General features: G+C 41.9%; 1 protein-coding gene across 1 annotated transcript; it reads right to left on the bottom strand.

Moving 5' to 3' along the window:
* Positions 1–12,411: 12,411 nt before the first annotated feature.
* Positions 12,412–18,291, bottom strand: cbx5 (chromobox homolog 5 (HP1 alpha homolog, Drosophila)). The gene is made up of 5 exons (XM_034876005.1): positions 17,991–18,291; positions 17,304–17,484; positions 16,030–16,267; positions 15,273–15,373; positions 12,412–14,160 (listed from the first exon to the last, which is right to left on the bottom strand). The coding sequence occupies exons 2-5, from the start codon at positions 17,432–17,434 to the stop codon at positions 14,019–14,021; spliced, it is 612 nt and encodes a 203-aa protein (XP_034731896.1). The 5' UTR covers positions 17,435–17,484; positions 17,991–18,291; the 3' UTR covers positions 12,412–14,018.
* Between the last annotated feature and the right edge of the window lie 114 nt (positions 18,292–18,405).

The following is an 18,405-nucleotide window of genomic DNA, read 5'->3' as shown; positions in this document are numbered from 1 at the left end:
TAAAATCGCGTACTACAAATTGAGTGTCGGCTGATTTGACCACGGCGATCCGAGTGTCGGCTGGCTTGACCGCAGTAAATAAAGCCCCTTTCATGCTTAAAGCCATCTGCTCTTTGTGAGCAAGGTGACACCCTGTGGCCAAAACAGAGAAACGCGGCTCCATCTGAAATCCAGCAAACACAAAAGGAAGACCAGCTGACACACTGTACAATGCAACTTTTTCCCACCAGAGAGGTAGCCTGCAATTATCAGCAATTTTGAACTGAGAGAATCAGTCCCATATGGAACAAGAGCAAGGCACGCACACCATCCCTCAAACCTCAAAGGACACCTGCAACAGGTATCTAAGGCATTTCACAGGTATGAGGAAGTGTTTCAGACCATGATACTTCCAATACTGGGGGAAGGACTTAATGTGAGGGTGTGTGTGAAGGTACGTGCGTCCCTGTGTGTTTTTCTAAGAGTGAAGCGCCACCATGGACATTGACAGATCGCAGGGGAATGTTCAATTGCAGGTTGTTTCGTCCTGCTGTCATTGGGCTCATCTGTCATAAGGCCAGGCTAGCTGGGAGGCAGAAGGAGGCATGAGTGAGGGGCGTCACTCCTCCAGTAGATGATGATCAGACCGGGGCTCCTGTCAAGCAGGCTGCTGGTCCTGTCTTGCTCGTGTGGTCCCTTGGAATTCTTCACTTTCTCAGTCAGTTCCATGGAAATAACACTACAGCTTTGATAACTAAGTGTAAACAGCACTACGAAGCAGACAGGGATTTCCCCACTTGAAGACACTACACGTCTGTGTCTCTATCCATCTATCTATCTATCTATCTTTTGGCCACAGTTGAGATTAATTTGGCAGCTCATAAGATTATTTTGGCTGCATGATGAGACATTTCTCGCTACAAATGCCACACACAGTTGTTCTGTTTCAGAGATGAGTCAATACAGAGCCCTGCAGGAACATAACTGATCTGACCTGCTCTGTCTGTCTGTCTGTCTCTCTCACGCTCTCTCTTTCTCTCTCTTTTTCTCTCTCTGTCTCTCTCTCTCTCTCTTACCAATAACCTTTCTTTTGTCTTTCCCACATAGCCATTTATTTCCTCATGCGTCCTTTCTCTGCAATCTGTTGTCACACTGACACAAGGCTGCACTTTCACATGTGCACCCTCTACAGTCAAGGCCGAGAAGTGCCTTTGTCGTTACATGAGAACAGATACAAACAGGAAGGCCAATTACAGCCCAGCAGTCATCTATCTGTCAACCATTTGACAGGAACATAGCACAGCCAAATATATGACTCCCCCATAAATCACAGCATCTCACTCTAACTAGCCTGTCTTGTGTGAGTAATTAGTAGTATCATGCAGAAGCATTTTGGCGTCCCGAAATACCATTAGATCATTTTACTTTTGATTTTGAGTCACTTTTCTCCAAAACCCACACACTCAAATAGCCAAATGTTCCTGAAAATGATATGCATAAAACTGATTTAGGAGGCACTCAGGAAATCGATCATGCAACAGAATCGTTTAATGTTTAAGGAAGGGCCTTATGATTTGTGGATGTTGAAATAGAGTTCATATTCCACATTTCAAGATTAAAAGGAGGACCTTCTATTTTTATAGTAAGCCCTTACCGCCTTGTACCCCTTTGCAGCAGTCCCACCCCAAGAGCTCCATTGCTATTGCAGATGCTTTATGACGGGCAATTTAGCTTCAGCTGCTATCTGAGCCATCTCAGGAATGGACGGGCTTAGAATCAAGTGCAATAAAGCAGAGAAGGAAGTGAAGAAAAGAGAAGAGGGGAAAAGAGCAAATAAAGAGAGACAACAAGCTTGTTAGGACAGCCCCCTAGGCCAAAAGGTGTGGGGGGTAGGGTCTCCTGTGGACACACACACACACACACACAACCACCGATTTCCCAGTCACTTGGCTAGACAAGTAAGAGGCATACCTGTTTGTTTTTACAGCCGCTTCCAAACAAAGCCAAGCGTGCATGTTTGAGGGAATGTATGCAATGTACTGTATGTATTATGTGCACCCGTGTTTTCTAGGTCTATACGTTACTGTGTGTGTGTGTGTGGGTGTGTGCATGTGTGTGTGTGTGTGTGTGTGTGTGTTTGTGTGTTTCATGTGTGTGCGTGTGAAACATTTGGTCCTGCACCGGCAAGGCTTTGTTGAGTCTGCTGAGCCCCAGGAAATCTCCTGAGACAGGGAGACAGATTTACACCCTTTCCCCTGAGAGGGCTTTACAGCCTGGGACCCAGCAGAGCAATGGAAGGCCCAAGAGCGCAAAGTGAAGAGCAGGGTGATGAGACAGAGAGGGAGAGGAGAGGAAAGAATGGAAGGATAAAGAGAGAGATGGAATATTGATGGAATGCAACATGGCTGCTATTTGCTTGCTGCCCTTCGCCTCTACTCACTTGCACTCTTTTTCTTGTATCTTATGTCTCTCACTCTCAATGTATTCTTACTGCTCCTACACACTCATGCATAGACATACATGCACAAAGAGAGGCCATAAATCTGCCACTGAGGGCGAGACACCCAAGACAGTCTGATGCTGTTTTTGGAGAGAATGCAGATGTACCTGCCTCCAGCACATCATCCACTGTTCCTCTTCCTCTCCCTCGTTCTCCTCCTCTCCACCCCTTCATTTTATCCCCTCGATCTCTATCAGTTTTCTGTCTCATGTTCTTAACCCACGGCCTTCAACCTTAACTCGGCTCATCTCTCCACCACTTTCCACTCCCTTTTCCCTTTGGTCTCACTTGAATGACTGACGCTCTCCCACTTGTGGGAACAAATCGCTCTAGCCGAGTCCCATGCCATTGTGCTGTGCTGAGACAAGGCTGAGCCAGAGGACGCACAATAGGGCAAACAGAAATAGGGGGATATGGCTCGCACTACAGGCAGGCACCTTGTGGGGGAATAATGGTAACAAATACAGGGTCTTTGCAACCTGTTTGCTGCAGTTCCTCTGTCTGAGAGACAGTATCCATCATCCAGTGACAGCTCTAACTACCTGCTGAGTGATACCTGATGTCCTTAGATGGGCTACATTCACAGCTATCCACCTCTACATGATATGTCTGTGATAGACAGACAGCGACATCACAAAAGAAACAGGAAAAGTATTGAGTAGGTTTCATGATCATAATGTAGAATGTTAATAGCAGGTGTAGGTTTTGAGGGGATCTATAAAAAGTGTCTTTGTTAGTCAGACAGCATAAAAACTTTATAACTATAGCTAATGTGTCAGCCCATCTGTATCGGCCGTGATAGCCTCCAGATAAAACAGACCTACAAAGCCATGCACACGCCATCCTATTTACACAGCAGTAACACCTATGCCTTTACAGTATCACAACCAGGCCTCACATAGTCCCCCAGCAAAACACACGTAAACACACACCATCCAAACAGACATGGCCTGCATGACCCGACTCACAGCGAAGTAAGCAGTTTAAGCCGCACATCTCCCTCCAACACCTAAACAACTGACAAGCCTCTCATAAATAAGGCTGGCCAGCAACTCCCACATAATTTACACCTTGGTTATCTCCTGAGCTAACATGTCACAGGTCTTCACTCCATTTTTCACCACCCAGAGCTCACCACTCACTGTAGAAGATAGAAGTGCAAAAGTTAGTCCAGAAGATGGAGGCACAGGAACTTCAAAAGGTTAGTAGAAAGGTCTAGATTTGAGGATGCGGTGCAGGGATTGAAGTTCTTTTAGCCTGGAGACATGTGTGTGAGCATGTGAATGACCCTGGCTCGGGGCGTAGCCTAGCCTAGCCTAGCCACAGCCCAGCTCAGATCAAGGCCCACAGCCAGGAGTTCCACTTCTATGTCTGCCATAAATCGTCCTGCCTTTGTCTGTTCTCTCTTTCACTGGCTGAAACTTATCCTCTTCCATTAAGAGTGATGGATCAGTACCTCTCAGGGCGTAAGAGACTCTGAGGTTACAGGTCCTTGCAAAGATTGTACTTTACACTGCAAATGTGAAAGAAATATACACACAGGCATACTTCCACATACACCCCTAAACCAAACAGGCAAATAAATGTTATGGCAGGGATGGGAGTTGTTGAAGTTGTTTGATGTTGAAATAATTTCATAGCACCTGATATGCATCTTTAGTGGTAATTCTTTTAGAATGGGTATGAACAATGATGTATTGCTTCAATGTTTATGGTTCCAGAATTATGGTTTTTAATTGTAAGATAACTCCATTGGATTTAGCAGCCTCTGTGCTCCCTCTGGTGGCTGCTCCCCTCCATGATCATTTGACGTGTCATTAGACCCATACACAGCACCTCTGTGTTTATTTAGTCTTATACAATAGTCATTTAAAATGTAGGCCTACTACAAGATAAAGTTCTGTGTCAGTCATAGGCTGCATGTAACAATTAAAATAACCAATAAACGCACTAATTTGTGTTTATTGTAATTAACATAGATTTAAAATGATAGACTAGCCTAATGTTAAAATAACATGCATTATATTAATAAACAGACAGTTAAACAGAATGCAGTTTTTTACCCAACAAAAGGACTTGGCTGTGTGTGTGAGGCTGTATTCCTACTGCATGAGGGACATAATAGTTTGGCAAGAGATTTGACAAAAACTTCTCCACATGTTGCAACGACCTCCGATCAGCAGCAGTGTGTGTGTGTGTGTGTGTGTGTGTGTGTGTGTGTGTGTGTGTGTGTGTGTGTGTGTGTGTGTGTGTGTGTGTGTGTGTGTGTGTTGTTTACTTAAATTGTGTAATAACAAATCTGTATTGCTAAGCGTTAAATGGGGGTTGTTGAAAGATGAATAGCTTTATTATCATTGCAGAATATTTAAAATGTCAAAATCTGTACTATAAATGTGAATATTCCCTCATGTAAAGAAAGCAGGCCTCGCCCAGAAACGAAGCAAACTGCATTAGGATTCGTGGAAACTCAGGGAAATTGCCATATCCCTTATGCGTGAAAACAAATGCCAAGAAAACTAAACGTTGTAGACCCCGAGCACGGACCAGATTCGAACAGAAGCGCATGAATATTCTAATACACAATAGTATTTGAAGAATGAGTGTGGTTGCTTCGGGCTGCATCTGCAATCGAGCTGAGTGATGTTGCCCTCCGGTGGTGAGAGTGGAACACAGCAGCAGTGAATGTGAAGTCCATCAGCCAGCTGAAAGATTCACTACTGATGCTCTCATCTGCTCGTTCGGATAGTACCCCATTCATGTTGGAATGAAGCGTTTTTGATTTAGATTGTGTGTGTGTGTGTGTGTGTGTGTGTGTGTGTGTGTGTGTGTGTGTGTGTGCGTGCGTGCGTGCGTGTGTGTGTGTTTTTGCGTGGGTGTGTTGAGTGGTTGTGTGGTGCGCATGCGCAGTGGTTGGGTGAGCGGTGGCCTTTGTCTAAAAATGATGGTCTCATGCGCTTGCGCGTAGCTCTGCTGGACAGTGGAGGCACATAAAGCCTGGTAAATTGCACCAGGGCAATAAAATGGCTATAAAATGACAACAACAGTGCATTAATCCATCACCAGGGAGCGCTGAAGGTACTGTAAAGAGCTCTGGCTGAAGTCAGGAATGATTTCTAGGGTTTATCAGCTCTGCAGCGCCTATTCAGGATGCCAGGGGGCAGTGAGGAGCTGAGGAGGGCTTGGAGTCTCCCTCCCAGTGGACTAGGTTTATATTAATCTCACACAGGTAGGAAACAGTAATAAAAAGATGCAGCAACTTTATATTGAATGGTCCAGCTTCTTTTAATTAGAAGAGAGAATTAATAAAATGAAGGAATGGAGCTTTGAACTAACTAGGGGGTTGGAAATCCCCAGCTCGCTGCCTCTTTTCGTTTTGCCTTATTTGGAGCACTTTTTTTCCATAACATGTTCTCACAAGGAGGCAGAGCTTCTCTGTTGTAGCAGTACCGCCCCTCCAGCTTGCAGCCTCCCCTCTGGCTCCCTGCGGCTTGTAGAGAAAGAGAGCTTTATTCAGGAGCACATGGATTTATGTGGGGGAACCAGAATCAGCAGGTGATGGAAAATGCTGGCCCAGTAGATTGGCTGTGGCCAGGGGGTTCTGGCGAGGTGGTAAGTGGACCCAGTGGGTCACACTGCCATTTCCTGTTTCTCTACCCTTTTACTCTGTTTTTTACCGTCCTTATATCCCAGTCTGCTTCATCTACTGCCCCTGTTTCCTGCCAGAATCACTTCCTCCAATAAGAAACAGATGAGCAGCTTAGAGTCGGAGGTGGCCGTGCTTTGCCCTTTAAGTCATCAAGGCAACACATCTGACATACATTTTCACATAGTTGGGCCTAAAATATGCCTTTTAAAGATGACATTTTGAAGTAATGCAGCATTGCCAACAAAACTAATCAAAGGATATTTCTCCTGGCTTGTTAACATCTTTCTGAAACTTTCCTTTTTTTAAACATAATTGTTGCGTAAAGGTGAAACCATTCCCTTCAGGTTTTAACATGGATACTCAAACACTCGCTGCCTGGCTTACCACTGACTACTTATCTTTTGCATACTTAAAATTTAGAATGCACAAAGAAAAACCTTTTAAAGAGAATCTGTGGTGCAAACATTTAGAACTCCTCTCCACTAATGAAACCACCAGCCGCTTTTGCCGTCAGCTATTTCATAGAAACAGCATTCTAAACTGAACCAGGTGTGTACATGCCACAGTGGAGAGGTCAAAAGTGGAAACACATGATTCACCCTTTCTTCTTCATCCTGCTCTTCTTCCTCTAATAACAGACGCCTGGTAAAAGAAAGAAAGAAAACTATGCTAAAATTGACCATTAAACCTTGGAACAATGCTTGTGTAATGTGAAGCACAGTTAAAGTAGAACAGAGACGGATTTGGACAAGTGGACAGTCAGGTAAAGTGGGGGATAGATAGCAGAGAACAAGGGGATAGAAGTAGGAGGTGTCTATGTTGTGGAAAGACATCTGTTTGGCCTGCTCTGTCTCCCAGATTCGCTCACGTTTACTGGACCCCTTTCACATCACTTTGCCTTGGTTTATTTCTGGCCAACATTTGAGATTAAAGACTCAATGTTTAGACATGAGCTGTTTGGATAACTTGGCTCGTTTGTGTTACGGATCCTGTAAATAAAGCCCTGTATCAATCTTATGCCCTCAGAAGTATGACACCTCAGACACTTTATATTTCACCAAGATTCTACCATGAATCAGCAAACAGACCATCCTCCTCTGTTTTCACTAAGTGAAGTGTTTACTGCTAATCAGTGTAATGGACTGGACTGTGAGCACTTAAATGTGTGTTTAACGTATATATCCTGTGGGCCTCGGGAGATGACAGGGCCTTTACAAGGATGGTGGTTGTAATATTGAATTATAAAACCTATTCAAGAACCTGTCAAGAGCCCCTTTATCCAGTGTAGGGTAACATCTATGCCTTCTTTTATGTGTTAGATTTGTTATGCAACGTGGCTTTATAAAGTATTTATCAAGACTTTATAAGCCAATAAAATTATAATTAGTCCAGGAGCCACCTCCAGCAGCAGACCAGCCCATGTTGTTGAAAGTTCTCTATTCTGAGGCCTGGACAAGCCTTGCAGCATTATAAATTCTGCCAGAGCTATTCCTTGTGGATCACTTAATATGAATTTCAACATCTCCTGTTGAAATAAATACTACCACAGAAAATCCAAGGGATTTCATGGCCTCTCTGAACTCTAATCCATGATGGAAGTAAAAAAGACTGAAACTTCATGTTCATTTGACATCCATACGATTAAAATGTAAGATGTGTAGAGTTCTGTAGACAGATGTGATTTTTTTTTTGCCCTACTCTGGCAACAGCTGTACTCTTCTCAATTGGTTATAAGCCTTGCATTTGGACCTCAGGCATATAATACTTCCCGTTCATATACAGTGTAACATTAGATAGTTTATGGTGCTGTATTATGTGGAGACTGGCTATGGCTTGGAGCAGGGGCAGGAGAATGTTGTGGTCAGCGGTGGGTCAAAGACTGTCAGGGCTCAGGGCTGGCAGAAAGCCAGGCTGCGTACGTGTCTGCTCTGAATGTTAATGGATTAACGCTCGCCACACATACAGCTAGACTGGGAAACCCAAGATGACTTTTAACGTGAAAGGCCGCCAAAAAGTCGCCATCATAAATTCAGGGACACATGCTGTCTGTAGCTGCGCGGCAGTTAGGCATGTTTCCTCCAGGAGGCCAGGGCTGAGGGACTGTGTGATGGAGAACGGAGGAGCAGGTGGGCTCGACGTTGGCAGACCTTGCCTCTCAAGCCCCACAAGATATGATCAGTAGTCGGAGTAGATCAGAGGACACTGGCAGCTGTGGCCTTGCCTAAATATCACCCAAGGTATCATGTAGAGCAGGTACACCAACGCAGTTTCCACCGACAGACCACTGTGCTAGTCTTACTGTTAGTCTTACTGTTACTTCACCCTAATTTACTTTAAAACTTCTCGTAATCTGTATACAGTGTTTTAAACTCAGATCCTGCTGATTTAGCATTTTCCACTACAAGAAAAGCCCAATCTGCCACATCATTCTTCTCTTAATTGCTTTAACAAGTAACTTAGGCTTGTCTAATGTGAATTTCCACATGGCAAAGAGAGCAGCAGTTGTAGTGCTCAGACACTGTGCAGCGACAGCCACAATCACTGTGTAATTTAGCAGCAGGGTACAATGAGCTAATTTTGCAGGAGAGCATATACTCCCAATTTAAAGTCAATCAAGATGCATTTGGTTTTTTAGGACCTCCACTTGAGCTGTGCTGTAAATAAGAGTTAGGTTAAAAGCGCACAATTGTTGTCTCCCTGCGTGGGGGGTCATTTTAAATCAACTGATGGATTCACAGCACATTTCACTGCAAAGTTTCACACACATTTTGACACTAATATGCCCCATTTTTCCTAATCATTTTGCTGCTGCACTGAAAGTAATTAGGTATAATTATGTCAGTGGATGACTTCTAGCCATTTATTGAATAACTGACTTACAAGCAATCATTAGCAGCAGCATGGTTTTAAATACTTAAAAGAAAAACAAGTGGCACATGCAGGGACAGAAAAAAGTTATGGTCATGGAATTTGTAATCCAATTATTTTATTTTAGTGAATAAAACACTGTGCTGTGGTTTCCTATGATTTTCTGTCTCCAACCACCGAGGACTTACTTAATGCCTTCAATCTTTCCTGCTCTCTCTCCTCTCTGCAAATTAATTTATGGTCTAATTACAGGACAAGCCTCCAGATATGAAGGAACACAAATCACTGGTCCTTACCAGATGGCAGAAAAACGGCACAGGATAATTGAAAATGTAGAAGTGGATCAATATTTAGAAGCCCAAGGTTACACGAAGTATGACAATACTATTAATATGGAAATATGATGCATTACATCCACAGGCAAATTGGTGTTATTTGATGGTGAATGAGTGCTGTCTGAAATGTTACTAGTGCTGGCATCCCATACTAGCTTTATTACAGGTTACCCACTTCCATACACCCCTCGATTATCCAAAATGTACCGTTGCAGTCTCATGTGCATACCTCCAGCCATATGTGCACACTAACACGCACGCATACTGTTGGCCAGTGGTGTGCAGTTCAGGTCTGGAGGTCCCCTTTCCACCAGAATATACCGTGAAGCCTCAGAGCCCCACCGTGTCACAGACTACCTCTAGCCCACCCCACCCTCCTTTAGCATTTACCTCTGGCCTGTTAAAAATGATATCAGCTCATGGAGGGCAAGCATTAGCATTTGCATTTTATTGGAAGCACAGAGATTTAGAGCAGAGGATATATCAGCTCTGAGCAGACAGAATTAGTTAACAATGCATTACCTGCCTTTTATGGCAGCTATAACTCTCTCCCCTGGTGGGGAGAGGAGATGAAGGGAGGAGTGGGGGGTGAAGGGGAAAGACAGCCAGCAGAGGGTTGGCGGGGAGAGCCGTGGTGCAGTAGAGGGGGCATTTAGAACGAAGAAGCTTTGTCTATCGGCCTTTACTGCCCATTAAGTGTGATAGCCACCAAAATTAGAGCATCGCATCGCAATCACCTTCACACAGATCAGTGCACTGTGCGGAGAAATGATGCCCCAGTCATCAATGCAGACTTTTTTCTCTCTGGTTGCAACAAGAAAATGGAGACACAGCTGTTGGGCAGCTGTGCCTACATGATCACAGCACGAGGAAAGGCTACATCAAATCACATCTGCCTCTGTGATACTCATGACTTGCAACACTTTTAGAGACGTTTTTTCACAGCTTCTCTGGGACAATAACGAATACAAATCCTTTTTTTTTTCAAGATACTCTGTGCTGTGTATTATTTGTTTGCTGTTTTAGTGGTATTCTTGAACAAGCTGTGTAACAATGATGAGGCCCACTGCAGCAGTCTCTGCCATCGCCATAGCTCCCCCGACACTCATTTGGTGAAATGTGCTGCAAGATGCCTCACCTCTGCCGTGGGCAGTGCCCTGAGGAACTCATTTGCACTAGGTGTTACTGGTACAGAAGGGACTATGTTTGAAGTGCAGGGAGGCTGCTGTGAATAAATAAATACATTTACACCAACAATTTAACTATATTTTAACACATGATAATTGAGACAAAGCAAATGTTTTGCAAGACACACCCGGATAAAAATAGATTTTTCTTATTTCTAAGTAAAAAAGAATGCAGTAAAAAAACAAATGTTACATCAAAATATCTGTTAAATGTTTTCAAAATATCAAAATATTCAGTGCAATGTCCACAACCTATGCATAGGTCCTGAAAAATTGTCTCTCTATAGCTAAACAAAGCACAGACAACTCCTTATTGACTGCCACACATACAGTACACACTAATTTCTGCACAAGGCTAAAAATCCGATTTCCTCATTTCGAAATTTCGCTTTGGTAAAGCTTCCCTCTGCACGCCGGTTAACCACGTACCACAATTGTCTCTACAACTGTATTTGCCACACACATCACATGCTGAGCTCCCATGAGTGCCACTGTGGCTTTTCCAACCAAACCTACTGGCCTGGGTTTGTCAGCAGACAGCTCCGGGCTTCATAAAACAGCCTGCTGCTCGCTCCCTTTGCCCAGCTTAATGGTCCCAAGGGCTGGAAATTTACTAGTGACCTTTGCATTCCATTTGGAGTGTAAAAGCCTTTTTGCTAGGAAAATTCCATCACTTTAGACGTAGCTGAGCAGCACTTTGTGGGTGCGTGTGTGTGTGTGAGAGAGAGAGAGAGAGAGAGACTATAAAAAGCAGCATGAAAGAAAGAGGGTGGTGAGATAAGAGCAAGGATTAGATTCAACCTTCACTGCAGTTTATTACTCATACTGCAGTAGGCCACCATTGCAGAAACACCAGTTCTATTAATCATAATAAACAACAATTTTTTGTCGTGATAGCCAGCTTGTGACAATTGTCCTTACATCTTGAAGTATTGCTTAAGTGCTTTTGTTTTCCCTTGTTTGTTGAGTTACTTTTAAATTGAGAACAAAGCTTTTCCTCACATATTACAGCATTAAATATTTTGTTATTCAAGCATTTGTCGTGCTGACAATAAGTGAATATTTTTATGGCTGCATCATTACATCAAATGGAAGTGGGGTACCTTACTGGCCTAGGGATTTAACGCGCCAAGTTTGCTAAATGTTGTTGCATGTCATTCCCCATCTCTTTTTCTCTCTCGCCTCATTTCTATGGATTACTATCTAACTGTTTGAGGCATAACAGGGCACAAATGCACTAAATTAAATCAAATGGAATTATAAAAGTTATTTATTTTAGACACATTCACCCTGACATATGTTGACTTTAGAAACCCTACTAGAATGTAAGATAAATCTGTGTGGGCTTGAACACAACATGAGTCACCTACAGGTGGATTCAGCAGATGTTAAGAAGCCATAGTGACTCAGAAGCCAATGGACATCCTGGAGCAAGCTGTGCCTCTCTGAAAGATGCATAATGTTCTACAAAAGCTGTTCAGAATAGATTCATTTATGACTAGTTTGTGTGTTTAAGTGTTTGAACTGTGGATGACATGTATAAAAATGGGAGTCATGACTTTGCATCGGTGTTGTTCAATAGTGCCATCTGCTGGGGGAGAGCAGTTGTTGCTCTTGAAACTCAAACCAATAAAACAAACTGGTCTCATTTCAAAAAAGGCCACATTAAACAGCGTTGGTCCCATATACTGTAGGTTTTTATTATTCCCCCAGGACATAATCCCCTCATTTTCCCCTCCTGATAATAAGTTTCTTGATGTTGATATAGGGTTTAGTTTGATTTAGGACTTCTTTTTTTATTTCCCAGCTCACACTAATTTATTTAATCCTAGGATGTAGGTAAGTAACTTGTTCTGTCGGCAGGAATTCCACCAAACAAAAGGCAACTGGCAGCAGTTTTAACAGTGAAAATGTTTATTAAAAGGGTGCTACTATACACATATTTGTAACATTTAGTCGACACAAGAAATAGTCTACTTTTTAAAAATTATGCACTGGCAAAAACTGAGGACAAAGCTCAAGGGTGTGAAAGGACAAATTATATTTAATGACAAAAGGAAATTACCCCAAAACCATTATCTGAGTGATAAGGGACAAAATAAATGTACTGTATGTATGAAAGGGAGAAGGTCACAGCCTTCATTTAGAAGGCAGATTAAAGCAAACAGAAATAAACATCTCAGTCTGTAGACACTAAACATTTGGTCACAAGAGTCCATGTTGGAGCACAGCTGATTAAACTACAAAACCGGCATCCATCTTTTTTGTTGCCAGGTGGCAGTTTCTTCCATCTGAAAATTTTGAGTACTTGAAAATAATATTACTTACAATAAAAACCAGGATATGAATCATCTAATCAGAAAGTGGTTTTAATATTTCAAATCAGTGATTCCAATGATAACAAATACTCCTAGCTTATTTTTCACTGTCAAATTATTTAAAAATAAAACAAAAACAAAAACAACCAACAAGATCAAAAACACTTAAAACTACAGGGTTGTCATGGATATTGGTCAAATGGTGGAGAAGATTTTTGTTACTTAACCACAAGGTGGCAGATCTGATCCAAGACTGGTGAGCGCTGGTTTAAATCCATGTGGATATGCTGAAGATTGTCTGACATGTGAACATGAGACTGGTCCAACTATAACACTGCAATTTAAAAAATAAACTGGTTGAAAACCAAGCAATGTTTTTTGCTGTCCTCTTATACTGGTGATAGCGTAAAGAAATTAAAAACCACACATTTACATGTTAAACTTGGAAATAAAAATAAAAAACAATAACGAACATGGATATCATCACTACATTATTAAGAGATAATTGGCCGGCATCATCTGCATTTGTAAATTAAGTAGTTACGTCCTGGTTGAGAGGACAAACTGAAAAATCTACAAGAGATAAAAAAGTTTTTTTTAAAGGAAGCGATTATGCAGTCAGTAAAGTGCTGCGGAGGTTTCCCCCTGAATGTTGATACTACAGTTTTACTCTCAGTGGTGTTAGTGGGTTCTTAAAGCAAAGAGGTGCACCGCCTGTAAAGACTTGATGGGAGTTGTGCATCGGCCATGGGGCGAGCTCCTAGTTAGCACAGCTTGTACCAAGCTCTCAAGACTATGTTCTGAGTTTGACCAGATGGCCATGTGCTCATAGATGCAACATACCTTACTGACATAACCGTATCTTGTAAGCACTAAAACATGTGTTAAGATATTAAAAAGAAGGTAAAAGAATACAAAGAGAATACAAAGACAGAACAGCAGAAACCCTCCCCAGTAGCATGTCAGCCATGTCCACTACAGCATCCCCTCCTGTCTGATGGATCCTTCTCAGCAGTCTGGGGTCCCTGTCCTCCAACAGGGCATGGATGGAGATAACACAACTGTGTTCGCTGTCTTTGTTGGACATGGTGAAGCGCAAGAATGGGAGGTTTGGGTGTGAAAAATGTCTGACTCAAGGTTGTCCCTGTAGCGGAGGTGGTACTGTTTCCTCCTGAGGTGATGCACTCATGCACTGACGACGTCCTTCTCCTTCTTGTCACTGTCTTCATGCCAGGTGAGACGTTCCTCATAGAACGCTATGACAATTTGTGGGCACTTATGATTGGCCTCTTTCGCAAGCACAAGATCAGCCTCATCTGAGTCTTTCCTAAAAGATAAAGACCAAAGTGAATCTTTAAAAACTTGTTTAGAATTGTGAATCTCTGCAATACTTGGATATTACACTCATTTATAAAAACCAAAATATATATGTGTAGTGTCTGTATGGGAGATTTTGAAAGATGGCAAATTTACATATATATATAAAAAAAAGGTCAGTAACAACTCTGTCATTTAAACCATCTTTCAAAAATAATTGTTTTAAATTGTTTAGGTATTTGTGTACATTTTAATATGCATTTTGTAAAATCCCTGTGTGGGATTTCTTTAACAGAAGAGTTGATTTTGTTTGTGTATTTACCAATTATTTTAGTCAGATGTCTCAACACCAAAACAGTTACATTATAGATCATGTTTATCTCTTGCTTAGGATTGGCCATATTTATTTTCCTTTTTATATTTGATATTTTTCCTTATTTATAAAATACAAATCATAGCTATGTTACAACAGCCTTTATTTGAGCCTACAAACACCCTGGAATTGAGCATGACCAGGCATGAGTGACGAGGTCGTACACATATCCATCTAGCTAATATGTAATAACAGAAAATGTTATGGCGTGGCTAACTGTTACTATATGAAATGGACAGCTAGGCCATTAGTGTGGCTAATGGGTAATTTGTTAGTGGCTATCTGGCCCATTGAGAGCTGCTATTTAGAAGAATCATGCTTTGACAAGTCACAAGCTGCAGCCGTACATATGGAAACTGCTGCAGGCGGAAAAAAGGTTGACACCCAGAAACCGGAAGAGCACCAATATCAGTTGTAAATATGTACCAAGTACGCAAAGGGTTGTTACGAGTCATATCTGTAGAAGAATAAAGTTGGTGGGAAAAACATCCATGAAGATTCTTTTTTTTTTTTACCAATTACACAGTCCCATACAGTAAACTATGGCCCTGTTCAGACCTGCACTATGAGCACATAAAAACGTAAAAAAACAAATGGTTAGTACGATATAATACCAAAGTCAATAGTCATAGTAAGACGTGTGCATGAAGGAAACATATTTCCAATGACAGTATTGATGTCTTTTTAAAAAAATTGTTAAATTTCAAAACAACGTTGGGCCAAAACATGAACATATTAACAAAACCTACCACTTCATAAGAAACATTAGGTCTCCACATGAGTCAGTTGCACCAATGATCTTCTCCGGCTCGAGTCCTCTCTCAAAGCCACGAGCAACTAGAATGTCCTCCTGAAGGACAAAGAGAAAAACATTTTTCAAGTATACAAGATATGCTAAAATACTGTATTATGTAACAGCCAACTGTTTGTGTCAAATTGTAGACTAAATAAGGTTTAGATATATTGGAAAATAAATGCATGATTTACACAATGCATCTGCAGTTCTTACACAATTTTACCTAGCATAAAAATACACTCTACATGTCTTTGTTTCTTAACCTGATTCAATATATATTACCTGCATGCCAAAGAAAACTAGCATGCGTTTTGACAAATCAATGAAAAGCTGCTTCAGTGTGTCCTTAACATGTTTAGTATAGGAGTAACAGTTCTCTTTCTTCCAAAGCCCCTTTCACACAGCCAGTCTTCCCCTGAAATGGGAAGGCATGGGGCCATGTGTGAATGGGAAGAGGGATCAATATGCAGAAAATCTACCACACCAAGATGAGATAGCCAATGGCTGGTAATTAACATACAAATAATGACCTATGCTATGGCTTCTTTTAAGGGAGGAAAGCTCCGGTTGACTCCCCAGGGTGCAGCACACAAAGCCCGAAAAGGGTGTCAACCTCACACATGCAAATCATCTATCTGAACTGACTTTTAATGCCATTTTACCATGTTTTCTAAACTTGATAAAAATGACTGCACCAACACATTACATACCTCCTTCTTCTTCTTGGGCTTACTTCCCCCCTCCTCCTCATCATCAGAGCTTCTCTTCTTCGAGCTAGTCGAGTCTTTGGAGCGTGCCAAGGAGGATGTGACTGATTTGCTGCCCCCACTGCTAGGAGTGGAGATTCCACCACCACTGCTGCTGCTGCTTTTCTTGTACGTCTTCATGAATTCTGAAATAAGCTCAGGGCAGTCCAGATTCTTCTCTGGCTCCCAGGTGTTGTGCTTTCTGAGGAAGACAGTGCAGCAAGTCAGCCAGTATAGCCATAACTCTGAATCAACAGCACTGATCAGAGGTGATCCAATGAAATTACTATGAGCGAACTTGATATCATCTGTGATATCCTTTATTATGTCCTGGTCTTTAGGGCAGCATTCTGAGCTTATGAACATTGTATCCGACTCAAATAAAGTGGTGCTCATAAGCTTATGAACCCATGCTAAGAAGAACAAAAATCATATTTTGAAATTTGAACTTGAAAATTGATGCCTTAATTGGGACATTTTTTGTGCTGCTTCCCCTCAGGAAGATGGTCCTGTGCAACGAGGAGAAGGATCTCACATCACCTCAATAGCTGACCCCCCCCCCCCCCCCCCCCCCCACATGCTTTTTGTAGCATGTAGTATATAGTGTTTGTCAAGCTTCTGTGTTATTGATTGCCATCTCAAATTCCAGTATGTCTGCTGATGCATTAGGCAAATAAAGTGATTCTAGTTATTTCAACAACAAAAAAAGTGCCAGTTTCTCATAAAGAATTTTTTTTCCTTAAAATACAGGGGGCATAAGTATTTACACCCCCATGTTAAATTCCCATAGAAGCAGGCAGTCTTTTAAAGGTCCGTTATTTCATGCATCCTGATAAAGTTCCATTGGGTTTTGGAATTAGAATAGCCCCATCATCATCACATACCTTTCACCCTAACTAGAGATTGAAATGGTTTTTTTTTTGTATTCAAAATAAAGGCATCAAGATCAATTCCAAATCACGATTTGTACTCCTCGTTTTAGTCAACTTTAGAATGGGTTCACAAACGTATGAGCATTGACTGTAGGAAGTAAATGTCCCTGCTTACTTTGCTAATTAATTGCCAAGTAACACTCAATGCAATTTTCTTGGTGTGTAAGTAATATCATAAACAGCCGTTGGCCCCACTCGAAATATATCAAATAATTGCTATTGCCCAGCACAGGGTTGATTGATGGCGGTGTAAGTGCAAGTAACGTTAACTTTACTAGTTAGCACTCTGGCAGGGAAACAACTTACTCTGAATATCCTTTCCACTTCAGGAAGAACTCAACCCTGCCTTTCACCACCCTCCTGTCCAGCACCTTCTCCACAACATATTCTTCCTCATCAGAGGATGAGGAGTCCTCTTCGCGTGACTTTTTGCCCATAGCAAAGTTTGTTGCTGAACACTACGCAGTCGCAGGCCAATGGCACTTCCCTGTACAGGAAAACGGTAAAAAGGCTAACGTTAACGTTAGATAATATGGATAATAATTTCTATCCGATACATTCGGTTATATAGCTAACGTTAAGCATGAAGCAGGCACTGGCTAGATTAATTCTATGGTATGTCAACGAACGGCATAACGTTAATTATATTGTCGTTTCTTCATTCTGCAACAGGCACGACAAATGAAAAAAAAACTAAACTAATTAGCGTGCTAAAGACCTCTTGGTAATTTTCCACCCTCAACTATACCTAGGGGCTATATAACGTTATCCAAAAACGAATACGTGCACAAAGAAATGAAGATAGTTGTTAGCTAAGCAACTAGCTAGCTAGCTATTCAATGGGCATGATAGACAAACATGCTAATCGAGGTAACGTTAGCCGGAAGCTAACGTTTCAACAAGCTAACGTTACACAACGTTGATACCAAATCGGAAATGTAGAACGATACTTGTAGCAGCATGAAGCACTGTGATGTGTTAACCACTTCTTACCCTTGGACGTGTAGACCGTGGGTCTTGAACAGTTTGCTTCAGGGATACCGCGTCTTTTGTAGTTATACGGCGTTCAATGCTAACGCTGGGGCTACTTTAGCATCTAGCCTGTCCTGAATCACGTATGAAGGTGCTGTGCGTAGGCTTCACTGTGCGTAGAAAAGCGCGCGTTAAAGGCGCACAATGAATGTACACGCCCCTCGGTCAGTCGATGACCTACATACCTAACGTGATTATGCCTTCATTTGTCAAGAATTCGGAACACTTTTATTGTTTTACATTTACATTGTGTGTCTCGATAGAAAATACACATTACATATAAAGATGTGTATGTCAAGGTAGTGGAAGGTGTACAATTTGTAGTGGCGTTGCTTCACTGACAGCACGGATTCACCTCCACGTCAAAAATCTGATC

The sequence above is a fragment of the Etheostoma cragini genome, chromosome 7, assembly GCF_013103735.1.
Source record: "Etheostoma cragini isolate CJK2018 chromosome 7, CSU_Ecrag_1.0, whole genome shotgun sequence".
In the NCBI taxonomy this organism is placed as follows: Eukaryota; Metazoa; Chordata; class Actinopteri; order Perciformes; family Percidae; genus Etheostoma; species Etheostoma cragini.
This window is presented reverse-complemented; position numbering and strand designations above follow the sequence as displayed.

What these genes read in the sequence shown, in the direction of transcription:
- cbx5 (XM_034876005.1), bottom strand. Translation starts at nt 17,434, where the DNA reads ATGGGCAAAAAGTCACGCGAAGAGGACTCCTCATCCTCTGATGAGGAA. An exon ending in AAGTGGAAAGGATATTCAGA is followed by an intron (nt 16,268 to 17,303) that starts GTAAGTTGTTTC and finishes TGTCTTCCTCAG; the next exon opens with AAAGCACAACACCTGGGAGC. An exon ending in AGCCCAAGAAGAAGAAGGAG is followed by an intron (nt 15,374 to 16,029) that starts GTATGTAATGTG and finishes TTTGTCCTTCAG; the next exon opens with GAGGACATTCTAGTTGCTCG.